Source organism: Tyto alba, unplaced genomic scaffold, assembly GCF_018691265.1.
Source record: "Tyto alba isolate M040663 unplaced genomic scaffold, T.alba_DEE_v4.0 Super-Scaffold_7, whole genome shotgun sequence".
In the NCBI taxonomy this organism is placed as follows: Eukaryota; Metazoa; Chordata; class Aves; order Strigiformes; family Tytonidae; genus Tyto; species Tyto alba.
In genome coordinates, this window is record NW_024881328.1 from 26,852,227 (window position 1) to 26,875,633 (window position 23,407).

Genomic DNA, 23,407 nt, shown 5'->3' on the forward strand with positions numbered 1-23,407 from the left:
GCTTTTCACATGCTTGCTCTTGTGCACACACCTTTGCATCTTTCTCTTTCCAACCTATAAATCATTTTTGTGCCATAGGTGGCATGCACTTTTCCCTAATGAATAAAATACAGGCTGAGTCATGAGCAAATAAACATACAATCTGTGCTGTGCTAGAGCCAGCCTGAATTCCGGCTGCAGCTGACTGGCAGAACCAGCTTGGGGAATTCCTGGAAATGCAGGTGGGTGTGAAAGGGGACACGCTGGGGGCACAAAACCAGGAGAGGTGTTTTGATAGCCCAAGCATGCAGATAGGCAGTCTGTTCTCCCAAACACCTGATAACTCTTGCGCCAACATAATACATCCACACAGCACTCTGTTTTGTTGTATGCAGAGAATCAGCATTCCTATTTTTATATCTTAACATCTTATGTCCTCTTCCCTGACTGCATCCATCATAACTGAGAGTGGCATCAGGTGCACAGAAAGACAGAGTGTATACATCACAGCCTTCAAGAAGTGCACTAGACCAGCAGAGCCGATACCTTTCCATGGGGCGCACGGTTCATTCCCATTCCACTGATTATTCCCTTCTTCCTAGCAGTAAATAACACTCGCAGTGCTGTCTGCATGCCTTCGACTGGGCAGACAGAATGCATAACTATTTTCAAATCTGATCCCCATGTAGGCTCAGCCTTCAGGGGAGAAATGCTGTGGAAGCATCAGGTCTGTCATGTTCCTGTCTCTGTGTGGTGGGAGTCCCCAAGGTCATAAATTCACAGACAGTGATGAGAAATAAAAATACTTACTGCTAAAATACTTGGGCTGCGCTGCAGTTTGTTGTAAGGACTATATTTAGGTTTCATAGGCTTTCCTGCAACTCTGTCCTTATGCCTTCGGCTGGAAATGTGCTGAAACAAATATCCTCACATTTAATTAGCTGTTTAAACATTTCTCAGTTTTGAGTTTGAAATTGATTTATCAGCAGGATATGCCTAAGCCCCTGGTTTGTAAGATAAAGTAGGTTCTTTAGAGAGAGAAAAGATGAGTTTTGCTAAATTAAACATAACAATTTGGAGCACATCAAACAGAGAATCAGAAACTAATCAAACACTGCGAATTCTGTGATCCGAGACAGGCTCTGCAAATTATTGATATTTTGGTTAGTCTTTCCTTTTTCCACTTGAAGAGCTTTGAACCAGGCAGAGCTGTAATCACTAGGTCATAGGGATATTCAGAAGTAGGAGGCGAATTTTTAGTTTTGCTGATGATGTTCAGTTGCATAAATAATTCAATATTCGTTTAAGGAAGAACCAGTACCCAGGGATATGTCTACACGATGCAATTTAATACTCTCTTAGAGAGAACTGAAATAACAGGGAATGAGATGACACAGAGCACAGCACCGTCCAGTTAGAGATTCCCATTTGGGTATCAGAAACAACATATCTGTATTGGCACAGCTCTGAACCCAGGGTTAATTGGCTCGGACAGAGCAGAGCTGCACGTTTATACAGCTATGCTGTTAATGATAGCGTTGCTCAACACAATTCAGATATATCTACAGTATTACCCTCCTGCCAGTTGTCCTAAACCAATAGATTCGAGTCACATTCTTATTCTCACACAGTATTAAAAAGTATCCCAGAAGTCTGAAACAGCACCGAAAGAGGAATTCAGGGAACCTCAACCCAGAATTTCTTCCATTTGGAAGATCAAAGTTCAAATGTCTCTCCTGAGCCACAGCAAACTTTTAAACTAGACCTGCTATGTTATTCATTGATACTGACACCTTGTCTGTGACTCTCAAGACCGTGTTTTCCCAGCGGAAACAGTTAGATGAACTTGACTTATGATGAACTATTTAGAAATAGTTGTGGGATGACACGAAATACTAAGTTCACTTTTTGCCAAAATATCTTCACACAGACCTACATCGCACTTAAAATGCAATGCAACTAAAACCAACAAAGGAGCCCCAGATGCATGCAAGCTACCTGTTTAAGTTGAATTTCTGAGTTAACATGGACATCACAGATTTCACAATGAAACGTCTTGTTCTGCAGTCCTGAGCCTTTACTGCCATTCTGCATCTTCAGGCGGGATCCAGGTCTAGGGTAAGACTTGATGGGACCAGCACCATTCCGAGCCTCGACCATGGTCTTGTGCTTGGAACCTAATGGGCAAGCAGACATGGGTGAGTTAATGATCAGCAACACACAACCACACCCATTAGTCTTGGGACATTATGAAACACATTTATCTTCAAGACAGAATGGTTAGAATCACCACAGGTCTGGGTTAATGACGACTCTGGTTTTGGTCAGTGTAGTTCCCACTTCCTCAATCTAAAAGGAAGCCAGACAATGGAAGAAAGGTTTGTATAAAAAGGGAACAACAGGCACGCTGGACCACTGCCTCTCTGTGTGGGGGCAGTGCGTGACTGTATGGCCAAAGTATTTATTGCTTATTCTTCTGCCAAAATCCATATAGCTGGTGAATCATGAAAAAGGGCATTAGCCAAGAATGACACAGGAACCACAGCAATCACTCAAAACCGGCCTAGGAACAGGAATACTTCAGTAAGTATCCTCTAATTTGGAAGAAACGGCTGCTTTGGCCATTTCAAGAATGGATTACAGTTGTCAAACCAGTTTCAATGATTTGTTAACAAGCTTTACATCACCAGCACATCACAGAGCAGCCAGAGCACATTAGGGATTGTTGCTTGTGGCCTTTAAAGGGCAAATATCTAACCTGCAATAATCAAAATATTCTAGGACATCTAGGAAACCTAAGGAGCCCACCATAAATTATCAAAAATATCAAATCACAAAAATTACTATAAATTGCACCAGCAAAATAATCAGACACCATAGATAGTGAGATGAAATATGAAAGAGAGAGTGAACTGACAATTTAGAAACCTTATTGTTACAGGCCACTATGATCCTCACTATGGAGGTACGATGAAATTTGATTAGGTAACATGAACTGTAGGGATTTTGTCAACTAAAAGCTTACAGAGAACATGAAGGACAGTTCAAAAAAATTTAGAGAGAGCTTCAATAAAGTATCAAACACCACACATGAAACCGTCATTAACACAAAAGTTTTTGTAACTTGCCGTTGTAAATTTTAACTAAAAGACTCTTCAGTGAAGTGTGATTACCACAGTGTCAGAAAACCAGCTTGTTACACTGAATTTTAAAAATAATAACACACAATTCACTTGCGCTGTATGCATACTCACCTGTATTGTGGGCTTCTAGTTGTGACAGGGAATTCACAGCCACTTTGCATAATGAACAGTAAAGTAGTTTTTTGGCTTTTTCCTCTTCTGACTCAGAAACTGTGTTAGGAGCTCCATTTGTGCTCTTGGAAGATGATGCAGGTGTTACAGGTGCCACTGCTGCCACTCCAGGTTTGGGAAGAAAAGGACTCACTTCAGTACTGGACTGCTGACTTGCACTACTGGGTTTTGCTTTCCCTTTGTCTTCTAAAAGAAGCAAAATATGTATGTCATAATATGCTGCACACACACACAAAAAATAATCACACAGTAATAGTCCTGTGGTTTCAGTGAACCTAACACAACAAGGGCCTAATTCATCCCATTTTATACAGGACAGCAGCATCCTTGAAATCTTGTTAAAACCATACCATGAAATGTGTGTAAGTAGACAAAAGGGGTGATTTTCCTGTTTTGAAGGCTACCAGTGAATACCGATGACTTCAACAAATTCATGCCAGGTGTTGTTGCTGTCATGCTGCAGGTTTGGCCCACTGAAAGAAGCCAATAAATCCCAAAGGCAGACAGGGTTAAGGGCTGGAGAGCACTCAGAAACATGTGAGACTTTGCACTGGGGATCACAAAAATATTTTTGGAAAGCAATATATTTGCCTTTAGAATGGCTCAAGTTTCTCAAAGTCACCAGGAGGACTCTGAAAGACTCCAGCAACATCTTGACATATGATATCCCTAATTTCAGTTACAGGAGTTGATTATGGTACCACACTGCACACATGAACACAGCTCCTAATATTTTTAGTTTTTTCCAAGAACAATTCTCCATATATCTGGAGATCAGATAGCTCCGTTGGGCATTCAATGCATTCATCTATCACTTCACAAGCATGAGTCAATCACCTGTGCTCCTACAAGACAGGTAGGCAGGTATTACTTCATTTTACAGATGGCAATCGCAAGGTGAGAGATTAAATGTCCCATCTGTGCCTAAAGAGGAACTTTGTGCCAGAGCCAGTATTCAAATGCTCCTTGCCTACGTGTTGTCTACAAGAGCTCATCGCATTTTAAGCTATTTAACTGCAGTCCTTGTGGCCATGAGCCGTATTAGTTGCCAGCAGTAAAACAAGCTCAGCTATAAAGAACATGGGATGGGAGTGGGCTGGTACAGTGGGGTTCTGGTATGAGCAACACTGACAAAATGGACGTAAGAAATGATTGGCATAAGTGACCTATTGTCACTCTGAACAAAAGGAATCAAATTTTATCATCAAAGCAAGTACAACATCTACATAACAGCAACCTCTTAAAAACTACTTACATCCCATTTGAAACCTATGGCATAAGTTGTGTTGAACTGATTTGAAAAACCAGGTTATATTTTGGGCACGTTCACTTACTTCTCACAGTTACCAGACTCTGTCTTAACATCACTCTGTGTATCAGGCCAATGCTGTGCTACCAAGAATTCTGAAAACAGGACTCTACTCCCTACAACAAACACCTGAGAGTGTGTATGAACTATGAACAGGCATCCTGAAACTAAAATCCACAACTGTTAGCATATTTCCCTGAAGTGCATTGCAGTACAGCAATTTTAGATTGTTAAAAAACAGAAGAAAGAAAATTCTGATAAAAGAATGACTATTTTTTAAAATAGTGATAGAAATACTTAGAAATTTTATGATATGAACTGTATTAAACATTGAAAATGTTCAAGTACAAAGACTATTAGGACCGAATTAATGAAAAAAAAAACAGATTCTGATGGTATTTTGATAAAGTATGACAAAAGAAAGTGATATTAAATCATAGTTCATAGACTATTTAATTTTAATGTCTCTATAGTAATGAGTTACATCTGCAAAAGTCCAGAACACGTTATACAACTTGTGAGCCTTCATAAAATACACCGTTTTAATAAATAGCATTTACTAACATTCTAAATTACAGAGTTTTCAATATGGAAAGTTCTCAGAGGTGCCAACATCTACAAAGGAAACACACTGAACTGCTGCCATTTGTGAATTCCCATTACAGGAAAACAGACTTCTTGTTGTTCTATGAAATATTATGCCAGACTGCAAAAGGACCAGGATACATGTCAACCTGAGTGCAATAAAGGAAGGTTCCTCAGTATTTTGCATTTCAGGCATTAAAAGAATAATACACCTGCAGAACGGCAAGCTGTATGTTAACACATAGAGATTAAACTTCTAGTTTGGGGTTTTTTATGTTGTTTCCCATGTATTTTTTTTAACGTAAGCATAAAGATTCTGTGCTTTTGAAACACTTAGTGGAGATAGAAAACAATTCTTGTGAGAGAGAGAGCAGGAGGGGGCCAGCAATGACACCAGCAGATGTGCGCTGGGGTGGACCCCTGGCCTGAGAAACTGCCTTGTGCAGCCAGTGCACCCTGCACCCTCCTGCCCGCCCGCAGCACCCTCCTGCCCGCCCGCAGCACCCTCCTGCCCGCCCGCAGCACGTGGCCTCACTGTTCAGACTGTCTGCGAGAAGAGGGAACAGATTTTTATTTCTTTGTTTTTGCCACCAAGCGTCTGTGGAGTGAGATCCTGAGTGATGGAGTAAGATCCACTTTATACAGGCCACCAACTACCATCACAAAGTGATGGTTCTCCATCGCTGAATTTAACAAACAGATGATTGAAAAATGACAGGTTTCATTTCCCACTTCTCCTCACCTAGCTGGCCACCAGCTGATGTAGTATGTCAATTTTAAAAATATTCCCTAGATTTACAGTGTTTTCAGTATTCGTAATACAAAACAATTCTAGAGTATATAATGCATAACAAGCTAACAAGAAAACTTCTAGAAAATGAGAGAGAAGTTACTAGCATCCAGCTGGGCTCAATTCTGCCAGTATCGCAGCTTTTGGAAAGAACCTCAGTTCACATAATTCCATCATTTGGAAAGCTTCCTGACACAAATAAGCTCTTCATCCATGGGGATGTATAAGGAGACACATACATCCCCCTATGAATTAATGTTTCCTGCCACCATTCTAAATGCTTAATGCAGAACATCTTCAAAGATCATAATTGTAAGGTTATTATACAGTTTAACTCCCACAGAAAGTACATGGAGCTAAGTGCATATTTGTCACTGCAGTGGGGCCAGAATTGGGTTTTCCTGGCTTCTAAAATCAGAAAATTGCACTTCTCCAAATGGGCTTTTGATATCAGCTTATTGTTTTCAATCCACAGAATTCAAAACACCGTTACTTACAGTTTTATGTTTGAGACAGAAATGCCAAGTATTCAACTGTGCAAAGCACAGGAAATGCAAATTGCGTGTATATACAAAGCACAAAGAAGACTACTCTTTTATTTGTACTTACAGCACAGAACTAACAAATAATATCTCCATGCAGAAATCAGAAATGTAACTGTTAATGCCTGAATGCATCTATATACTTCCAAACTGTAATCACTGTATAAAATACATGTGGATGGTTAGATGCAGCTGTGGGATTATAGTCCTCTTGCTATTTCTGGAGGCAAGTATTATTGAGAATAGGCTCACAGTTGCTCTGATTTCCACTTGGGCCAAGCCCACGGAGTACAACAGAGCCAAGCAGAGGCCAAACAAGTGCATGAGTGAGTCCATCCTGCCCAGGACCAGGGACACACCGGCTTCTGCTGCGCAGCTCAGCAGAGCACAGCTGGAAGCAGGAGACCATGGTGGTATCAACCTCCTCCCAGAAAACTGTAGCTGTGATTCAACCTGAGTCAGGGTCAGGTTGAAATGCTCACATTGTAACTCACGTGCAAGAGGTTAATTTATTATTATTTATTAATACCGTACTGTTGTACTGTATCTGTCTGTTATTTTTCCACACAGAAAGTCCTTATTTCATCTCTGTTAAATTCCTGTCTTTAAGTCTCCCTTTTCCTCAAGACTCCACAGAAGTAAATAAATGGTTCATTTCAAGTTCCTACTGAAGCCTGAATTTATTTTGAAATAGAGCCCAAGGAAAAAATAAAGCAAGCTAATTAAGTATTGCTTTGGGCTCTGTAATATCAATGCTCTTGTCGCCTCCTTACATTGTTTCAATTCTGCTTTGAAGTTGTTTTCACATATTTCTGGTTGTTTGCCTTATGTTTGTGTCAGCAGCATGTTAAAATTCAAGACTTATTTATCTAATTAGTACTGCCTCATTTCAGCTTTGTGTACCAAAATCAAGGCACAGCTCAGGATGACATCACACAAGTTCAAATCTAACAGGTTCTAGCTTCCAAAGCAAGGCCAGCTGAAGTGATTTACTGACCTTTGCAGGTCATGAGACTCTCACTGCAGTTGCTATGGCATAATCTGTAGGACCTACCCATTAACGCTGAAAACCTTGTCCAGCTAAGCGGGTGGGTTTTGCCCTAGCTCAGAAAGGGGCAAAGATGTTTCCATAAAACTTCTCCCCTCTGACACTCAACCTGCGTCTCTTCAGTTATTTTGTTTCCTGGTGAACAACTGAATGTGAACTCTCTGCTCCAGCTCTCAGCTCACTGCTCAATGAAGTCCATGAAGAAAACAAAAATAATATACTTTTTTTAATTCCCCTAACTATTCCATTAGGCAGTTTGGTTTATAAGGTAGCTTTAAGAGAGTTCACTTGGTTTGCTTTGCAATTTGTGTGAAGTGTTTACAATTTTATAACATATACATATGTCACATTTTAAATTTGTATTTTAAAATGATCCCTTACCATACACAAATATGCCTATAGGTATTGTTTTCTACAGGTAGGAAATACCTTTTTTATCTTTTTGAGTGAGAGTGATGACTTTTGTGCATGTTAGAAGTTCAAATTTGGACTTCATGACAAAAATATACATTCTATTTCCAATAGAAAAATAACTTAAACGTCAGATCCTTAATTCAGAATTGAAATTCTTAATAAAAATAAAAAACAAGGCGAATTCTAAAACTCATGCATAAATCTAGCAATTCAAATGATAAAGGTTTTCTGTATCAGTAATACTCATTGCTACTTATATCCCACAACATTACTTTCTGCACAGTTTTTATCACTGAAGATGCACAAACCACAACTTTGCAATAAACTTCCATTTTGCAACAGCTTGTTCAAACAACAGTTGAAATGAAAACATTATCCAAAGATGACACATGTGATACACTTTCAGGAGCCCTTTCCAACACATATGCTTTTAGATACGGAGTTCTGCTACGATCCTAATAACCCTTACAAAACTGGCATGTACATTTTCTGCCTGTATGTAATAAATAAATAAACAAATCTGCTCTTACTTTGACAGTAACAGAATAAATAATATTTCAATAATGAAAATATATGTATTTTGTGTGTGTGTGTGTGTGTGTGTGATAAAAAGTATAGCTTTACACCTGCCTGCCTCTCTCCTCTGCCAGAAGCTGGGACTCTTATCCACAACTTGTGCCGAAGGCTGAGCACATGAACAGACAAGGATCCTGGGACAGAGAAGAGCCTCCCAGAGCGGTGCTGGCTGCGATGGAGGCAGCTTTCCCCCGGGAAGAGACCATGCCATGCTTACAGCCGCCCACTGCCAGGCTTCAGCTCCGCACCTTTCCTTGTGCCAGGTCCTTCACTGCATGCCCCAGCTGCAGGCATGGAGCAGCCCATGCACAAAGCACCTGCAACTTAAGGGCAGCACAGGCATTGCAAAGTGGCCACCACTGATCTAGACTCCTACACCAAAGCTCTTTTGAGAGATTTGCTCATTTCTCATCCTAGAAATGGAGATTTGGGTTTATTTTAATTCTTCCACCTGCTCGCACAACAGAAAATATTGCCAACTTAGAAAAGAGCACAATGGAAAAACAATTTCTGGCAGCCTAGATATTTATTATTCTCCTTCATAAAGGTAAGAAAGTAGTAAATACTTGTGCTCTTTCTCTTCTTAAAAAACCTGGAGAAGAGAACCGTTCATTTTCCAATGTCATTTCCAGCCTAAAACAGCTACATTAGGAGAAACACAGCAACAAAATAATTTACTGTGTAACTCGATCACTGCATGGTTATCAAGTCTATGCAACTGGTGATTAGAACTTAGGCATGGTTAGGTGCATATCCTCTGGTGCAATCAGCCTTGTTTGCAGTGGTATGTTACAATACCACACCACTACTGAAAGAACAATTTTTTAAAGCATGGATTTCTTGATGGCCCTGAACACCTTCAATTAATTTCTGACTATGCCACTTCCTATGGTAACTAAACCCAAAAGTGATTTCTGAAAGGGAAGGTTTATGGCTTATTTATGGGTTACTAGAAATGTGGTGCAAAAATTGTCTTATGATAGCCTTGAGTTCACATAAGTTGTGTTACAGGCAACTGGTATTAGATTGAAGTGTTGATTTTGGAGGGTAACCGAGACTTTGAGGTAAAGCAAGCATATCTCCCAAACCAGCAGAGCTCTACTGAGTGAAAGACATTTTCAGAGTCTCCCTGTAATTTCAACAGCTCCAAATATTCCTATGAATATTGGGCTGCATTAAACAACCTTTGAAACATACAGTGATTACAGAATGAGGAGGAGAAATCAATCAGATTGTCAGACTGTTGTATCAACTCTCTTTCCCTCATCAACTGTGTAGCAAAGGTAAAATCAGTTGCATTAATTACAGCCGTATACAATCCAAGCGATTTTGCAGAAAAGCTTATCACTGTAGCTAAATTGACATCAACAAACATAAAATAAGAAGGTGTTTATTGAAAAATAAAATTCTCAGTTAAAAAATTTGACATGTTAGATGCCTGGCATAACTGACATAAAACTAAAAAGTGAGACATTTCCCACTACATTATTTCTTCCTACACTTCTTTATTAAACATGCCTATTGACAATGCTGAAGAGAGGCAAGTTAGTTGATATTACTAAAATCTATGATTTGACCTTGCTGTTATAAGCTTTCTGCACACAGAACAATAAGGTGCTACCCAGACAAAGCACTTTTCAGTTTAAGAGTAGAGATCACAGCCGCAGACACAGGTATGAAATCACAAAAGAGACAGAACAACCAGTCATCAACACAGGCACCACCATGGCAGCAAAATTTTGCATGATTTTTTTTCTGTTTTTCAATCCATCACAGAGAAAGAGAAATTTGCAGAGGTGAGAGTAACAGAAGTTTGGCAGCTGTTTGCAGGGAGCATTTCACAAATAGGACCAGGAGAAGTGGCAAGGTAGTTTCAATGGCTGATAGGTGCAAGTCAGCATCTTGAAAGTACGTTACTAAAGGCATATAAAGTTATAAAGGGCTTTGAAAGTGAAGGACTTGAAGAATTTGGAGAGAGAAATATCAGTAGCTTTAGCTGTACCACAGAAATGCCGTAACAAAATTTGCAGCATTTAAAACAAAAACATGAAAGTAGAGAGCTCACAGTCAAAGAGGTTACAAGCCTAACTAAAGCAATTAAGGGAGATGTTAAGAAACCATGACAAAATAAAATCAAGGTGGGGAAAATCTATTTAACCACACTGTACTTGAAGGACTGCCTAAATAAACCCTAGGATCTGTCCTAGGACACAGGTCTGGGGCAGAGAGAGAACACCCAAAACTATTGGAAACAACAGATGCCGTACACCCCTTTGTCCTGAAATAAGATATGGAGGGAGAAGAAGATCAATGACTGAATTAATAGAAGGACAAGAAGGGCTTCCTTCAATATATTAGCAGAAAAGCTACTGAATAGAAAGGCAGACAATAGCTCTAGTAGGAAAAGCAACTTTCAAAATGTTCTTCACAGAAAGTCTTATCTTCAGCTGGCTCACACTGCTATAAAGGAATAAAGCATGCACTTACACAATTAATTATCCTTTTTATGAAGGAAAAGATGAACACTATGAGTAATATACGCCATAAAGACAATATCAGGAAAGCAATTAAGTCATTAGTGGTCACAACCGATACAGCATTTGTAAGCACTCTGTCCTGCATCTCAGCATCACTCAAAAAAAAACCAACAAAGAGAATTAGATTATTTTTTGACACTCATTAAGACAGAGTTAGCTAACTTTGATAAGGGATTTCAAAATCTTTTTTGTTTTATCTCCACATTTGCTGAATAATAAGGCTCTAATGGCTGTCAGACAAAATACCTACTTTCTCACCAGTTGTGCAGTCTACTGAGAAATGAGGCTAAAAAACCCGTAGGGCTCTGTTCTAGAAAAATTCCACTGCAAACCTACATGCAAATCAGCCAGTAGAGTGTAGATATTAACCCTCTGATTACCTTTAGCTTTTGCAAACTGTTTTTTTTTATACGTTAGGCCTGTCTGAAAAACATCCAGGTTTTATACAATGAAACGTTGTTACATGAAATAAATCTGTTTGACACATTCTAAAGAAAACCAATTTTGTTTCTATACAAAGATGAAAAACAAATGAAAGCTATAAATACAAAGCTTTTCATCTCAAACACAAATGTGCACTGAAATAAGCTACAACATATTTTCTCGAGATACTGAGGCTACATCGGGAAATGTCTGGATGGCTCTGCAATATTGAGTGAACTCTGTAGCTACATTGATTATTCGATTAACTGCATCACTACTCTCCAATGGGCTAAGACAAAGTATCTCTCATTTCAGAAGTATAGCTTGTTTGGCTACAGTACAACAGTGATGTTGATACTTAATTTCTTAGATATATTATTTCTCATTTGGCATACCAAAGAGTCATGGAAATTTTCTTACAAAGGAACCTGTAATTTTTTCAGAGTATAAAATTATTTGCAACTAATCAAACTAAAGATGCAATGTTACGAAGGTTTAGTTTTGATGGGTTTAATTTTTATGAAAGCAGATAGATGAGAATTAGAAAATATTCAGAAGTACACACAGCTCTGCAACTGTAAAATCTTGTCCTGCAAAATCTATTTCCGTACTTATTTGTACACCTTCCTGAACAGAGAGTTTCTGCTGCTCCAATTACTGGGGTGTCTGAGATGATCTCACTATATCACATATGATTTTTAGTCAATTCCTTGCATAGTTGGAGATTCTCGGGGAATTGCTTTTAGTTGTTTGGCTGGTGGTTTTGAACTGTTTTACTGACCAAGACCAAGAAAAACGTGGGTACACTCACCGGGGGAAAGAAACACAAAAAAAAATGGGACACACCCACAGTCGCATTTCAAAAATCTCTTATTTAATATTTCAACACAATGCAATTTCTCTGTGCAAAAGCAAGAGGAACAACAAGGGTTGATTCTGCACTGTTAGCCAAAATGTAGGTGTATATGTACTACGTCTAGAGCAAACCAACTGCTAACACTCACTTGAAGCAATTTGTGTTGCATCTCCATTTCACCTGCTTGTCTTCAGTTCTGCTTTTTCACAGCATGATGGTTATATTGGACTTCTCTTTTCCTCATTTGAGAAGAGATTAATACAATTCCCCACCCTCACCCCCCTTCTTTTACAGTTTTAGACTGAATAGAGTGAACAGTTAACTAATGGCAGATGCAGTGTGTTAGTTCTAGAGAAAACCAGCTCACTTACAAACACAAATACAGAGCAATTTCCTACTGTACATTGCCGATACCTAATTTCTCAGTGACACATTGCATCTCTGTTTAGAGTAGGTTGGGAAAATTTTCAGTAGAAGTTTGTTAATAAAACTCAGCACAATCGGCAGAACTATGCTGCCAGCAGCTGAAAACAAGGTGGATCTAACCGGGGGACACACAACAACACACAGCTAGCAAGGGTGGACGTTGATTTAACAAGTATCCATAAAATAAGACTATCCAACAGCTTAGTCTTCCTGGCTCCTGTTGCTGTATGTCTAGACAAACTTACTTTAAATCTACCTTAAACTTTTATCTTTTCTGAGCTTTGCCAGTCTGCATTGGCTGGAATGGAAAAATTTACTAATTAGAAAATTAAAATACAGTTTGAGGAAAGTTTGAAATATAGTGTAAGTTCTGCTATTACAAAATGCGACTCTCATCTGGGTGAAATGTTTTTGCTGGTTAGACTTATCTTTTTCTGACAACAGATACCTCTTCTTTTGTGAATATTTTATACTCCCATTACAGACTCAGCCACATTTATTTTAAAGGTCCTGGAATGCAAAGTTTCTGTAGTACAGCATTGTCTTTTTAACATTTTAATAACATAGGAATGCTTAGAAAAAAAAATTCAAAGATTACAACAAATGTACTGTATTCTGCCCAGACATCCTTCGCTTCTGCTTAAAAATGTTTTGGTTGATCTCCCCAACTATAAAGATAACATTGCCTGCTCCATCTATGAATCTGAAATAGATTACTAGAAACACATTTCACTTTGTTGGAAAAAAAAAATCTTAAAATTCTACTCACAGATGCTAAAGTGCTTTGGAACTCAATACAAAATTTATGGTTGTCTAAATAAATGAGTCAAGAAGAACTGACAATCTGCATGGAAGTACATTCTTGTGGGCCTGTGTCTGAACTACTTACTCGGTACTTTCCCAGGCAGAACTGCCATTGAAGTAAACTATGAAACACTCATCTTCATTTCAACTAAATGACAACTAAAATTGTGCATTCTCACCAATTTCTGTGGCAGGTTTGCCACAGGACTCACAGGACTGTGAGTATTTAGTCATGACCACAGGACTCACAGGACTCTGAGTATTTAGTCATGACCTCAAGATTTGACCAATAAATTGCATTTCAAATATACCTTGTCTAACAGACACCAAAATATTTTCACTCTCCTTAAAAACAAGCAATAAGGGAATAATATGTAGCCTATTGATTGTATGTATAATTTTTATGTTATAGGAAATGTAACATATTTCTCATACCAAGTCAATAACACAGCAGCTGTAGAGTTGAGGTGGAAGGATGATAAAGGAAGATTTTTCAAAAGACCTACTTAAATGTCTGATGTGCCAGCAATGGATGTTGTTGCTTTTGGTTTTGATTCAGGGTCTCTGAACTATTCTGTATCTAAACCAACTTACCAAATTCCTGGTCTCACAATTGCCTGCCATCCCTTAGCAACATATATTTTCCCTTGTGTTCTAAATGCTGCTTGCATTTATGGTGTAAAATGAAGATAAGTATGAGTAAAAATAATATTTATCAAAAAACCCCAAATCAAGCCACATTATTGATTGTATGGAAGTTACCGCTAGACCAGCTTGTACTCTCATAGTCTTTTCCTTTTCTTAAATAGTTGCTGAGAAATACAGAAAAAGAGACACCAGCAAGACTGTTTTCCCCAATCATGAATACATATTTTCCAGAAAAAAAAGGTTAAAATTTAGAATATTTATCTCATTTAGGGGCAAATCTAAAGCATCCTGAAGTAACAGCACTGGGCCTGACTCATACATCTGGACACTAAATTCACTTCACTGAGAGAAAATGAGGAAATTTAACTAAAATTTTACAGACTCAACACAACCTTTAACTTTGACACAACTGGACACAGACAAAACTACATTCAACTACCAATAGTATGAGCAATCGTCAGCATTCTGTCATTTCTTCTCTGATTATGTGAGAAAACTAAATGTCAGGCATCAAAAAAATGACCTTGCTTCTTTAGCAATATATCTCGTTCATAAGCTTTGTGAAAGTATTAAGTACAGATAAAGCTACTCCTCCCAGGCTTGTTAAAAAAAATCAACAAAACCAGCAGCTGTATTTTTGGGGAGTTTTCCATTCTAATGGATTTAAAGGACTAATTTCAGTCCTACGTAAATATAGAGAACTTCCACTGATTTGAATTTCTTAGTCATCTAATAACAAACCTATGGCTTGGTTCACAAATTAATTTTTTCTTAGGCAAATAATGCTGTCATTCACCATCAAAATAATAACCATCTTAAGGTGACAGAAGGGGATATTTTATTTCTCTCATTTGCAATTTTTACAAAAACTCATTACATAACCCTGATTTTTTGTTTCCTAATAGAAAATTGCAAAGCAGATGAATGACACTGGTAGCTCAGTCTCAATTTTCTTTTTGCCAGCTACTTGTTTTTTGTCCCACTTTCTCCTCTTCTTCATTTCCTTACCTGAAGACTCAAGAACTCTTGTAATAGTATGTTGTAAATACAATAATGAGTAAAAAATGTTGTGATATGTAATAGTTCTGGTAGTGCCACTTCTCTGGTATTATGTCCTATATATAAATATACATATATACATTTGCTAGTAAGTTTTGTTATTTGATATTGTTCTTATTATCATTCCATTATCATCATCATCTTATAAAAAAAAAATCTTTGGATATTCAATAGGCACATCATTAGCAGAACAAACATGAAAAATAGATGCTCTGTTTCACAATATAAAAGGGTTGCTGAAAGATTCGATGTATATAAGTGGATTATTTAAATGACCACATTCATCTAGCTAAAAAAACCCCAGTAGCTGAGAGCATCTGTAGCTCTGCTCCCACTGTCCAGCAACATTAGCAGAGTCATTCTTGCTTGGCCCAATGCCTATCTTTACCTCTCTTCAAAATAAGAAAAATTTTGTATAATTTTAAGGATGCAAATGAAAAAATATGCAATGAAATTCCAGTTTTTACAACAGGAATAAGTAAAAGTAATAGTAGTATACAGTTTTAATGATACAGGGCACATGAATCACAGAGCAGAGAACCCAAAAAGAGTCATATTTCATCTTATGATATATTTTTGATGCAGAGCTTCTGCTTAAATTACTGCAGGAGAAAAAGCTTATCATTTCTTCTAAACAAAATCCTTCTTGCATGTATTTCTGATTGGTATAATAACTGCAGAAAGAAAAGATTGACCTTTTTCAATTTGAACAGGAATTGCAACAGCTCATCAATGTAATTGTGTCAGCTGCAGAGCTTATTTTTCAGTTAATGGCACCTATAATCAGTTTTCAGTAGAGATACAGAATTTAATATATGCTACTAAGCATTATTATAGAAGGACTGAAGAAACACCTGAAGACTTTAAGTTGCTCCCAGGAGTTTATCAACACCACAACATGCAAAATGACTGCTCTTCCATTCAGGCTGTAAGACACACATGGAAAGATGAGGCCCGAATATCTACTTTTGAAAAGTATGAACAGTAACAGTGACAGGGAAGAAAGTGTTTAAAGATCCAACCGATTCTAACGATTTCCTGTTAAGTGACTTTGATTTGCTAATTACCCTTTTGGCTAACCTTTCATCCTAAGAGCATAAACCAAACAGCAACTTCCTGAAACAGCTGCTGAAATAACCCAACAGAAAATTCCCAGGAGCTATTTACTACTAAATCCAGTAGAGGTATTAAATATGCCACTGACAGTGTACTTTACACATGCATGATACTTGCAACTGGGTATCTGTGATGAATTTATGAGCATTTATTAATTATATTTTATATTATCAACTATAAAAGCACTGTGGTCAAGCAGTAAATTCTATACTGTCCATTTACCTCTGTTTTAGGGACAGAGTTTCAACAGGTAGCAATACAGAGTGATCTTCAGATGGCTGTGAAACATTGAATGAAAACTGAACAAAACCTACCATCCTCAGAGGGTTTAATGAAAAAATGCCCTTGAAATGACTCTTGTTGGTGGCTTAATCTGATTGAATTTACTATTTAGTTGACCATAAACTAATGCCTTTACCTAACAGAAATATGCCTGTGCTTAGCAGGCACTATCTGAATACACATAAACACAGATGCATGATTATTTTATAGCATATAACTTCAGCAGAATTCTTTATGTAAGCATAAATGTGAAGAACAGATGAGGGTCATCAGTAGCTTTTGATGGAGGCTAGACATAATGACAATCATCTTTGAGGGGCATAAGACAGAACTTCTAAATATGGCTCACTGACATTGGGGGACAGCAAGCCAAACACATCCTTGTCATGCTCCTTTCCTAGAGCCTCTCTCTCTCTGCCCCACCCTCAAAATTCAACTTTGTCAAAACATGTTTTGATATCTAGAGGACTTCGTCGCATTATAAATAATTAAAAGATTAAATAATAAATGCCCTACAAACACCCTAAACATTGAGATTCTTATAATGATATCTGTATGACAAATAACCTAAAATTCCCCAGAAAAGATATACCACAGTTCAGCTGTGGAGGCTGCGTGTCTCTATCTCCTAGCTATTTCTGAAGGATTATCTAAAAAAAGTTTATTGGAGCTATGTAAACAAGCCATTCATTTAAAATGAGTGGAAAACAAGGTGATAAATGGAAATAACAAAATCCCTTTTCACCTTAACATTTAAGAGAACTGGTATAATTTTTAGGATTACTCCAAGTACAGAAATGCACATGGAAAAGCTTAGATTTTAAGTATTGGCAGAAAGACTTTTAAAATAAGTGATGAAAGCAACATGACTAAGTCCCAGTGGTAGACTTGCGAAATAGGAACTGAGCCCTCTCTTGAGACATTACAGCTCATTGGTAGTTGATGAATAAACAGCACTGGTAATTGGGACACTGGAGAAATCCAACCCATCGTAGTTTTCCTGAGTAAATGTGATTCAACATGTTGCACTCTACTTCAGGAATAAAAGGAAAAAACACTCAGTTTTGTTGTCAAAGCACCCATAAAAAGCCTTTAATGAACTAAAACCCACAGGCAAGACCTCAAGGTCAGATTTTCTAAGTCTGATAAAGCTTAGAATTGCCAGTCCTGCCTAATGGGCCAACTAATTACCATATGTCTACATGACATCAAGTGGCATTTATTAGGTCCATCAACGTGTCTAGGCTGTTTTCAAAATGTGAGCTAGCCCATTTGGTGTCAGACACTGTGCTGCACTCTAGCATGACAACGTTCCTGAGAACAACCTCCAGCTGGTTTTAGTTATACAGCTGTAATGACGAGTAATTCTTAGAGGGCCTTTTTAGTATTAAGAACCTGACAAACAACTTCCCAGCTGCATTCCTTTCCTACCGTCCTTGCTGTACACAGCAGATCAGCATAGGACTGCCCATATGCTGGAATATCACCACCATGACCCTGTCAACTGCTTGTTGAGCTGCCCTGAAACACGGCTACAGAATAAAGCAGTAGTAAGAGCGGTCAGGATTTGAAATAGGGTCTAGCATTTGGCCTAGGTAGGTGTATAGTGTTGCCTATTCCTGTACCAGCTGAAGAGAAAGGAGAAAGGATTCTTCACAGAGCACACTAAAGTTTTGTCTGTACCTACTAAGACCCAAGTAGCAGAGCCTTCTGCTCTTATCTGAATGAGGACTGAACTTGAAATGCTCATACATATAGTTTCATAAACAGCCCTCACTGACACAAAGGAAATAGAGCATATACTGAATGGATCAAAGACAGAAAAAAAAATGACCTTACTTTTATAATCTGAAACCTGGTTTTGACACTTTTGAGTAGTTTAGAACAGTTGCATTTACTTCCTGATTTTTATATCAAAGCAAAATGCAAAGAAGGTGGAACCACATCATCTGTCTGCTTCATTTTGAACTATCTATTTTGATTTTGAAGTATGATCAAAGAATTACTCTTTGCTTGATAAGTAAGCAGTGACATTTTAATCCAATTATTATTATATGCATTCCTAAAGGACTCATCACTGTAAGCATCTAGACTGTGCTAACCTCAGATCACAGTCACTGTCTTCTATTGCATTCTCAGAGCTATATTTAAAACACACTCTTAATATTATAAACTGTGTTATGTACTGGTTGCTACCGCTGCCCTTTTCTAAAGCAATGCCGTACATATATGCATACTCCTGCGTGAAGCCATCCTGAAAATCCTGAGCTTCCACAGGGAGGAAAGGGAATCTCTGCCCCTGCACTGGGTTTGCATGGCAAGGTTTTGGTTGCCGGGGGGCTACAGGGTGGTTTCTGTGAGAAGCTGCTGGAAGCTTCCCCCATGTCCAATGGAGCCAACACCAGCCGGGTCCAAGACAAACTCGCCAGTGGCCAAGGCTGAGCCCACCAGTGACGGTGGTAGTGCCTCTGGGATAAGATATTTAAGAAGGGGAAAAAAAAAAAAAAGCTGAACAGCAACTTCAGCCATAGAGAAGAATAAGAGTATGTGAGAAAAACAACCCTGCAGACACCAAGGTCAGTGAAGAAGGAGGGGGAGGAGGTGCTCCAGGCACCAGAGCAGAGATTCCCCTGCAGCCCCTGGTGAAGACCATGGTGAGGCAGGCTGTGCCCCTGCAGCCCATGGTGGAGCAGATCTCCACCTGCAGCCTGTGGAGGACCCCACACCAGAGCAGGTGGATGCTTGAAGGAAGCTGTGACCCCATGGGAAACTTGTGCTGGAGCAGACTCCTGACAGGATATGTGGTCCCATGGAGAGTAGAGCCCACGCTGGAGCAGGTTTGCTGGCAGGACTTGTGACCCCATGGGGAACCCACGCTGGAACAGTCTGTTCCTGAAGGACTGCACCCCGTGGGAGGGACCCACGCTGGAGCAGTTCGTGAAGAGCTGCACCCTGTGGGAAGGACCCATGTTGGAGCAGTTCATGTAGGACTGTCACCCATGGGGGGGACCCCACACTGGAGCAGGGGAAGAGTGTGAGGAATCCTTCTCTTGAGGAGGAAGAAACAGCAGAGGCAATGTGTGATGAACTGACTGCAACCCCCACTCCCTCTCCTTCTGCACTGCTGGGGAGGAGGAGGTAATCAGGAGTAAAGTTAAGCCTGGGAAGAAGGGAGGTGTGGGGGGAAGGTGTTTTAAGATTTGGGTTTATTCCTTATTATCCTACTCTGATTGGTAATAAACTAAATTACTTTTTCCCCAAGCCGAGTCTGTTTTGCTCGTGAGGGTAACTGGGGAGTGATCTCTCCCTGTCCTTATCTTGACACATGAGCCTTTTGTTATATTTTCTCTCCCCTGTCCAGCCGAGTAGGGAAGTGATAGAGCAGCTTTGGTGGGCACCTGCCGTCTATTCAGGGTCAGCTCACCACAGCCTCACATGAAAGAGCAGCTCCCAGTCCTGTTAACACTGCTGTTCTGTAACCATGTCTCAAAGCAGCTACAAAAAAGCTCGCAGTGTCACAGTAGTGATTTTTTAGCATATGAAACTGTTCCAGAGCCATTAGTAGTCTTTTCCTGGGTGCTTAGAGAAACCATGTGGGAGACAGGTTATGAAACGGTCTGCTATGGACACTTCCAATCTGCAAATACCCATCAGGACAAGGAGACACGACCCAACAAGAGGTAGGGGAACAACAGCCTTGTCACACATCATTTGTGGCATTTTCTTCCCATCTGCAGACATAGTGAACAGGATAGGATGGTGGTACTTACAAGTACCAGTAAACAAGTATTTTCTAAATGGTGGAGAGTTGTGTGCTTAGAAAATAAGATCACACAGTAGTCTAATCATGTTAGGATGTAAAACTTGTGCAATCCAACCCATCAATAACCACTTACCTGAGGTTGCAGCCAACTCAGCATTAAAGTATTATGGCTTTATCGTTACGTGCTGCTGATGATCAATTTACCAAAATAATTTCTGAATCATGATGTATTATTAACATCAGCAGGGAAGACCACTCTCTCAGAACTTGGGCATCATCATGCTCAGAATGAGTTCCAGAGTCACCCCTTTCCATTCAGTTGAGATCACTTTTCTATGCAGGAGCCCACATTCTCCTGGAAACTTCCCAAAAGACTTTACATTAATTTAACTTTTGTAGCTCTACCAGCATCCACACTTCTCAAGTTGAAAGGAACAGCTATGGAAAGACCACTGCATCATAAGTTTTGAAAAATAAGGACTGGATAAATTTGGATTTTGCCTTTGATAGATTCATCACACAAGATGAGCTAACAGTGAACACATTTTTCCTGTTACAACTACAATAGTGACTTCTGACAAATAAGTGTTTTGGATCTCATGCTGTCTGACCCACAGAAGACATGGCTCTCTAGAAAACTTAACTTGACGTTTTAGTTTAATATATAGCAACTGTTCAGTCTGGAGAGCTCCAAATCATTCATCATTATGTCACTCAAAATGACAGTGCATCAAAACGGCTGCTAGACATGTCTGTTGTGTCCTTTTGTCAGCAGACCTACATAAAAGAATAGTAAATTCAGTTTATCAGCTTACTATAATACTCCTTACCCATTCTGCACTAATACCAGGGGAAGTACAGCAGATAACAAATGAACACAAGAACTTAAAACTGTCTTCTCTGTTTAACTTCCCATTCTCCTTTTCCATACTCGAAAGGACACGAGGAATGACTTATTTCTTGATGAAAATTACTCAGGAATTTAGAAATTCTCCAAAGTACAATGGTTAAGTAGCTCCACAAACACCGCAATTTAATTCCCTTCCTTGGTTCAATTTAGACCCTACCTTATGTCCTTCTGACACATTTTTTTTCAGACCTACATCACACAAACACACTCTCAAATCCCCTCTCCTGAAGGTAAAGATACTGCTTGGCCAGTCAGCAGGCCAAGCAAAACAGAGCTCATATGGCCGCATCTCTCAGGATGGACCTTAAGGTTTCTCTTCTATCCAGGTGCCAACTTTCATCAAATTTATGGGAACGTCATTAAAACCTCTAGATGCCATGATTTTTCACACTAGGCAATAGTGACGAAGTTGTGAAGACAGGGCCAGAGAATAACAGAGATAAGGACAGATGATGTGACCTTAAGTCTCATTTCCTCTGGAAATCAGGATTAAAAAACCCAAGACCACAAACACACACACAAACTGAAAATCTTAGTATTAGAAATCTTTTAAGGAAAACTAAAATATATCTATCCAGTTAATATATAGCAATAATCCATTTCTCAGAGAATGAAAGCTGTGTTAAAATATTCAGAAAAAAAGGTGTCAGTTAATTTGCTCCAAAGCAAAAAATCCCTGCCACTGATTCCCAGAAGTAACGTAATGACTGTTCTAGCTGCAGTAAGCATTATGTTGAAGAGCTAAACATATATTAAAGAACAGATGAACAACAGCCTCTGTAACGGAAAGCACAGCTGAACAAAATTATGGCTTGGTTTCAAGTCCATAGCCTGGTAAAAACCCCAATCTCCAAGCTGTTCCCCACCTCTGTGACCAGCACTCCCTGCGTACATGGAGCATTTGCCATTCCAGGTTCAGGTTTTTGTCCTCCCAAACATCCCATCTGCAATCTCCTGTAGAGAACTAACAGGCTCTGAGGAGCATCCCCTCCACAGAGAATCCCACTGTTCTCCTAATGGGAAGAAAGTGGTTAACTAAATTTCCACTGTGATTTATTTTTAATGTAGAAACACTTGCAGTGGTATAATCCAACAGACACAGATGGTAATCTGTCTAATGTGTGTGGAGTAATTAATAACATAAAACAACACAGTGTCAAAACAGGGCAATATAGAAGTATCAAGAGCAGGTTTCCCTTGTAATTGGTTAGATTATTTTATCAAAAACTGAATGTAAAGGTGTGAATGATTTTAGGCACATTGCACAGAGAAGAAGAAAATTAAGTCAGGGACAGATCTAATAGTCTGGTGAAGAAAACATAAGACCCATCCAGACTTATGGAAGAGATGATGGAGTTTGTAAAAGATGCTGAAACTTTTGTTATTTGGCCCTCAGCCTTTGGCATAGGCAGGGGAGGGCACTGTACAATTACATTATCACAGAATGCATTCTTAACATGTTAAAGTCTCTAAAGTTTTAACTGATATCTTAAGCAGTCATCTGAGTTCTTACAGTGTATACCTGGAGCAGTAAGCTATTTTTACCAAAGCTATTTTTGGTATTTCAAAGAGTGAAATATTTATCAATTTATCAAACACTGTAAAACTTTTTCCATTCAATAGTCCATATTTTATTAATATCAATATTAGTTTGCTGCTGTTTTATAATAACATGGCTTGTTTACCTGAGGATGCTACTTGGATTCATGTTATCTCTCTCAAACCTAAAATGTGGTTTGCTAGGTGAATCTACCCAAAATTTGGGATGCACTGTCATTGCTAAGGACCCAGACAAAGACAGTTTTGGTGCTGCTGTAAAGAGAGCAGGATGACAAGTAGACACTGATAGGAAATTATAATTTTTTTTTTCTTTTCTTTTGCTGTGTGTATGTCAGAAAACCATCTGTGTCATTCACCTTACAGCATCTGAGTGGAGCTCAGCTCTGGCGAAGACAGTAATAAATGGCTACCAGGGCAGAAACAAACTTCTCAGAAGCAGTGTATTAGACCAACAGTTGGGTAACCC

At 38.9% G+C, this 23,407-nt stretch overlaps 1 protein-coding gene across 8 annotated transcripts in view; it reads right to left on the reverse strand.

Moving 5' to 3' along the window:
• The window catches only part of ZNF385B (zinc finger protein 385B), a 172,673-nt gene that overhangs the window by 2,281 nt on the left and 146,985 nt on the right, over positions 1–23,407 (reverse strand). For all 8 annotated transcript variants that reach the window (XM_033010943.2, XM_033010944.2, XM_033010942.1 and 5 more), the window contains 3 exons: positions 3,234–3,479; positions 1,978–2,156; positions 790–891 (listed from right to left, as the gene is read on the reverse strand). In XM_033010943.2, coding sequence (XP_032866834.1) covers positions 790–891; positions 1,978–2,156; positions 3,234–3,479 — 527 coding nt within the window. The remainder of the gene's footprint in view (positions 1–789; positions 892–1,977; positions 2,157–3,233; positions 3,480–23,407) is intronic.